At 38.9% G+C, this 6,635-nt stretch overlaps 1 protein-coding gene across 1 annotated transcript; it reads right to left on the bottom strand.

Moving 5' to 3' along the window:
- Positions 1-1,786: 1,786 nt before the first annotated feature.
- LOC105541983 (ran-binding protein 6-like) lies at positions 1,787-1,993 on the bottom strand. The gene has a single exon (XM_011983307.1). The coding sequence runs from the start codon at positions 1,991-1,993 to the stop codon at positions 1,787-1,789; it is 207 nt and encodes a 68-aa protein (XP_011838697.1).
- Between the last annotated feature and the right edge of the window lie 4,642 nt (positions 1,994-6,635).

Raw genomic sequence — 6,635 nt, 5'->3', positions numbered from 1 at the left:
GACCAGTTACAACTGGGTGGTTACTTTCAATTAGGTTACAGAGAAAACTCAGAGTCTGAATAGCTTCCTCTTTATCTTCATGCAATGGAAGCCATGATAACCAGTATGGAAGACCTTCACCTACATTTACACAGTTAGGCTTAAACGTCAAAATCTTCCCTATTGTGAAGATACAGTTCTCTGTAGCAATGACATTTCTTTTGGTTTTGGAATTTGCACACTTAATAACTTTTACCAGCAGTGGAACAGCTTGTGAACATAAAGAACGATAATCATCTCCAACAAATTATGCCATGACACTCAGGCCATAAGCAGCAGCTTGCCTGACTTTGGAGTTGTTATCTCGCATATTTAGTAGCATTGGTCACTGAAAATATTCTATATTTTTAAATGAAGTTGGACTGCAGTGCTCTGTGATGTCATCAAATGCGCACAATCCACACTGTCTGTCTAGCCATGGCCTACTTGAACAACTTAGATTTACAATTCATGGAAGTCGTTGTTCAAATCATGGTAAAGTCTTTTCCTTATAAGTACTAAATAATGTGTGCAAGATATCTGATACTTTGGTCAGAATATAAACATCAGATTCATCCTCATCTTACAGAGACATCTCAGCCTTTTGATCATAGTTTTCTTCCTGTCTTTTCACCCGTTGCAATTCTTGGTTTTTAAAGTGCCCTTCAAATTTTGCTCTCAGTATTCCTCCCAGTTCTTCCAAGTATTCATCATTAAAGCAGTCATCTCCCATAACTTCAATGAACTTTGCAAAAGAATTCATTATTTCTGAGAGCACGTATGTATCTGTTTCAGTACCAATAGCCTAGATTAAGGGGTTACATATGAATTGCCACATCTGTGCAAGATACTGTAGCCACAAATTCTTGCACATTCCAGGAGAAAAGGCATGGACTCTGCTGCTGTCACTCGAACATTGCCGTGGAAATACATTTCAGTAAAGGAAGCATCAGCTTCACAACTTGTTCTGTATAGTCCACAAACCCTTCCCTTAACTCCTTAGCAGAGTAAACCAACATCTGGCTAGCAGTTGCTTTTACTTCAAGTCCTGAAGTTTTAATTCCAAAACCCTGTTGGTCTCCAAGATTTACATATTGCCAGCCATCATCATCACTCATATTCTCCACATCCTGTGTGTCTAAGAGAGCAATACCAGGTTTAGCTGAAGCAGTCTTAATAAGAGGCTCGATAACCAGTGGAAGGAACTGTTGAAAATCTTTTCCAAGAATCTGACACATTTATCCCATGCTGAAACCATGTAAGAGGTCTGAGGGCCATTATCTTCCATATTATTTAAGTCTGATTGTGTCTTCAACAACAGCTGCATCACATTTGATGCATCTTGCATAAATTTTTTCTTCCCAACAGCAAGACCAATATGGCTAATGCACTCAACAGTTTTTCCTCTCAGAAGCTTGAGTTCCTTCTGAACAGCAAGCTCAACGATGTGCTTTAGTGAGGGCATGAATATATCATAACATGGGAAAAAATTTTCTTCGATTGTATCTGCAACCGATGCAATGGTTGCCCCAAGTTATTCCAGGGCCAACTTAGTTCCATTCTGAATCAACTCTTGAAGTTTAATCGCCAAGATAGAATGTAGATTTTTCACCATACTGTCCAAATACAGAACTGCGAATGATTTGGGGCATCTTCAATAAAAATAATAAGAGCAGAAGCTTCATGCGATTACACACGCTGATTACGTTGATTTTCCATGGTACGTAACAGAGCTGCAATCACCATTTCATGAAATTTCTTTCGGAAATTAGGTGCAAAATCTGTAGCCATCTGTCCAAGTGTAGTACAGGCTGCAGCCCTCACCCTTGGATGAGGATCCTGGGATATTTTCATAGATTTCCTCTTCTTGCCTCCCCACCATACAGCTTGGATTGATGAGGTTCTTCAGAAGCTGATAAAACTCTTGCTTTTCCGACAAGGTCGCCGGCACCCCTGCAGACGTGGTTGCCGCCATTATGCACTGTCAAAGCTACCACGACCGGGAAAGAACATAAGTAATTTTTAAATTGCAGACAACACATATATTAGCAAGAAAAATAACACTATAAATTCAAATACGAAGAACAATGAGCACCTCTCCCCTCTAATCCCTTCATTTCGTGAATACTTCCCCAGAAGCAACTACTTTCAGTCCCCTGTGTTTCCTATAAACCAGTAGAGAGGTTCAGAAGCTTGATCAGATTCAAGTTCATTTTTGGTGGGTACAGTAGGCAAGAATATAATATAGGTAGTGTCATGTACTTTTCACAGAAAGCACTCTTCCTCTCTTACTGAGATGTTAGCAGACATTGACAATAATTATTTAGATGCATTGTTTGTCTGAACCATTCTTTCTTAGCCTAGGCACAACTGAAATTTTGGGCCAGATAATACTTTGCTGTGCGGGCTACCCTGTGCATGGTTAGAGTTTAGCAACATCCCAGGTCTCTACCTACTAAACGCTAGTAGCACCATCCCCTTCCTATTTGTGATAGCACAAAGTGTTTGCAGACATTGCCAAATGGTAAAATGTATTGGCCAATAAGTTAAAAAGTGATAAATTAGAATTTTGCCACTCTTAGAATAGTGATTCTCAATGAAGGGTTATTTGAGATGTTTTTAAAAAGATTACCTAAATCCTATTATCCCATCTAAAAAATTAGCAATAATCCCCTAAAATCTGCCAGTCAATCATGCTCCAGATTAACTCAGGGGTTTTATTTCTGTCTTCTCTAGCATAAGACATGGTTGAGAGGTGTGTGTCTGTGTGTGTGTGTGTGTGTGTGTGTGTGTGTGTGAACTTAAGCCCTAGCCTAGTCATTAAGGCCCAGCTCCTTCCCATTCCCTCTCAAAGCTTTTTGAAACTTCAAGGTATCGTATTATCTTATCCTATAATCAAGAACTCCAAGACATCTTTTCCTATAGAGAGCTGGGAAAGCCAGCTGAGGTTTGTAATAATTTATCAGGGTGGTAGGGGATAGGTGGTACCTACATGAATCAGGCATCCCCGCGGACAATGTAGTCTGTTATTAATATATTGTCATGCAGGTACAGTGTCCTGCCTGGACACACCCTCTTCATTAGCATTTGAAGGAATCAGTTCTTGAAAACTCGTATATAAGAGCTCTTATTTCCTTGATCGTTTTAGGGAGACCAATGGCAGCTATAAACAGATGTGAGTCTCAAAGAATAAAATGTTTTAGTTCAAAACCATGGTTGTATAAAGTGGTATCTTTCGGATTTTTGGCCATTTCACAGTGGTAAATGTTCTGATCACTTTCAGGAGATGTGCCAGGAGAAACAAGTCATTCCTGTTCTACTTTTGGAAAAGGGACTGGTTTCTCTGTGATAGAGTGAGTCACTATAGTAGCTGTATTAGTGGAAATTAAAAATGGTTTATCTGGCCATGTGTTGTCATAAGGGTCATCAAACACGTGGCTCACTATTACCAGGGAGCATTTTTGAAGGGTAAGCTTTATTGCCAGAATAGAGGTACTATCTGCTTTTTAAATATCCCCTACAAAGTTCAAGACTTCAGAGGTATGACTCCAAGAGTAACATATTTGAACATAGGAAGCTGGGCAAGGCAGAGAGCTAACAAGGGAATTCCTTCAGAAGAGACAGTAGTAGCATCCGTGGATGGCTGAAATGATACTGTTTAAAATTGTAGGACATATGACAAATACCTCTGCCACAAGAAACATCTGCTAATGAAGTGCTGCATGCCTGGCCCCAGCAGTTGATAACGGGCCTGGTGTCATCACTTGGGCACTATTTGGGTTTGGGGACAAAGAAAGAAAGGAAAGTGCCCAGAAATCATATGGCTTGTTCATCTTCCTGTGACGAGAAGGGACTCAAAGGATCTTTCTAGTCTACGTGTACTAAAATTAGAGGAACCTCTGTGTGATCCTAAAGGCATGGTGTCATGTGTCTGTGGCCTATGGATTGCTGAGACAAGTTAATTTTTCTTACAAGATCAAGCTATGAGATGAAACTACATTCAAAATCTGTGTAGATGGTGCAAATGAGGCATAGGTCTACAGATGCTGAGCAAGAAAAAAGGATTGTGTTTGCTTGGACCAGCAGGAAAATGATAAGTGGCAGAAATAAGATGAAAGGCTCAAAGCAGAAGTGGTTTTGCAGAAACTGACTGAGCTAAAAAAAGGATGTCTCAGACAGTTTTTGTCTGGCTATTGTGGCCTTAGATGTTGCTAAGAAGGTTGCCTTTAAAGGCTTCAAACTGGCATAGATACTGATGCAGGCATTGTATCTACTATATATAATACAATTTCAGAAGGGACTTTTTAAAGCAATCATTGCCTGTACTAGTAAGAGAATTAAAAAGAAATTTCTAGTGAATAACCATGGCCTATCAGAGCAGTCACTACAATGTTTTAGGGAGGACGATGCTAAATTTTGCATTTTAGAAAATTTGGTTTGATGCCAGTATAGAGAAAGAACAAGCAAAAGCAATACAGGAGAGAGAGACTAGATAGAAAAAATAGAAGATGTATGAGGGATAAAAGATAAGAAATTGATATAAGGAATAGAAACAGGAAAGAATGTGATCAGTTGGAAACAGAAAATGTTAAAAAGATACAATTGAAAATATTTTATCAACAATTGAAAATTATAGGAAAAAGAAAATAAGTCTAGGATGTCTCTAGATACTTGACTTCAGTAACTAAGTGAATGGTTGAGGTATTCACTGAGATAAATAAGAGAAAGAGAAAAAAGGGAAGTGTGGGCATAGTAATAAATCATTCCAATTTGAGGGTTTCTGTAGCATTTTTATTATAAAAAATATTCAGGGTAGTTAATGATATGGGCCTGAGTTTTCAGAGATCTTTGTGGGCAGGAGAAACAGAATTTAGGCTCTTTTGTGTATTAATGGTGCATGTCATACACTCAACAGGAGTAGATGAAGCCTCCCAGGAAGTGCATACACACCAAGGAGAGCGGGGGTCCCCATGATAGAACCTTGGCAAATGCTGTCAACATGGATTCCCAAATTTACTACATGCTTCAGAAATGTATTTTCTTCCTCCTGTACAGATTAAATTGCTTAATCCAGACAACTCTCCAATCCCAAATGAAGTTGTCCAGTTGCATCTGAAGGACAAAGTTGTGGGCAACTACACCACAGATGTAAATGGCATCGCTCAGTTTTTCTTGGACACATCTACGTTTACATACCCAAACATCACTTTGAAAGTAAGTTAAACCAAAGGCAAGTAAAACAAAAACAAACAAGCAAACAAAAAAACTGCACTGGCTTGCTAAGGTTTAGGTCTATGCGAGATTATATTTATGGAACAGAAATGAAAAGATACATCTCGGTATGAATCTACAGTACCGAAAAATGGTTAAATATTAAGAATATAGACCCTATGAAAAGCAGATTAAAAATTATTTTAAGAGTCCTGGGAAAAGGACGGATAGCATACATATTAAATTGTATAAAGGAGAATTAGCTGAAAATAAGCAACGCTTCACTTTTATTACGGAAATAGAAAGAGAATTGTATTTTTATAGAAGGAAATACTTGAGAAGTCCTGTAATGTATTACCTTGGAATAATGTAGATAATTTCTCTGGATATATTCAAGAGAGAAGTAAACTACTATCTTTAATAATTATATATCAATCTTTCTTAGATATTTTTAAAGGACTCCTCAGACTTTTTGTGTTGAGAATGGTAAATTAGTATGGTCAGAGTAAACTCCTTGCTGTATTTCATAAAAACTTTCCCGTCCGGGCGCGGTGGCTCACGCCTGTAATCCCAGCACTTTTGGAGGCCAAGGCGGGCGGATCACGGGGTCAGGAGATTGAGACCATCCTGGCTAACACAGTGAAACCCCGTCTCTACTAAAAATACAAAAAATTAGCCGGGCGTGGTGTCGGGCACCTGTAGTCCCAGCTACTCGGGAGGCTGAGGCAGGAGAATGGCGTGAACCCGGGAGGCGGAGCTTGCAGTGAGCTGAGATCCGGCCACAGCACTCCAGCCTGGGTGACAGAGCGAGACTCCGTCTCAAAAAAAAAAAAAAAAGAATACAGTAAAAAATTTAATGTAATATTATTTAATTAGGACTTGAATAGACTAAGTTGTAGAAACCATAGTGGTCGCTCTAGAGTATAACCAGAAAATGGGGAATTGGCTTAGACTTAATGTAGAATGGCTGTAAGATGTTCTTGTAGAGATAAAGCAGCATGACGATAAACCATCTTATCAAATATTCTTTCACTCATCCTTTCTCTTTATCCTAAAATACCCATAAATTTGATTTTTTTTGTCTAGGCAGCCTATAAGGCCAATGAAAATTGCGAGGCTCATGGCTGGGTGTTGCCTCAATACCCTCAGCCCGAGTACTTTGCATACCGATTTTACTCCAAGACTAACAGCTTCCTAAAGATTGTCCAAGAGATGGAAGAACTGAGATGCAACCAGCAGAAGAGGGTGCTAGTGCACTACATTCTCAATATGGAAGACTTTGAAGACAAAACCTACACAGCAAACTTCAATTATTTGGTATGAACTGAAAATATTCTTCCACAACCAAATTTGTTTCTTTTCTTTAAAAATTCTTTAAACCTAATGAAATCCCTGTACCTATATGC

The sequence above is a fragment of the Mandrillus leucophaeus genome, unplaced genomic scaffold (genome assembly GCF_000951045.1).
Source record: "Mandrillus leucophaeus isolate KB7577 unplaced genomic scaffold, Mleu.le_1.0 Scaffold249, whole genome shotgun sequence".
NCBI classification, from domain to species: domain Eukaryota; kingdom Metazoa; phylum Chordata; class Mammalia; order Primates; family Cercopithecidae; genus Mandrillus; species Mandrillus leucophaeus.
Note: the sequence above shows the minus strand (reverse complement) of the source record. Positions and strands in the feature narration are given on the sequence as shown.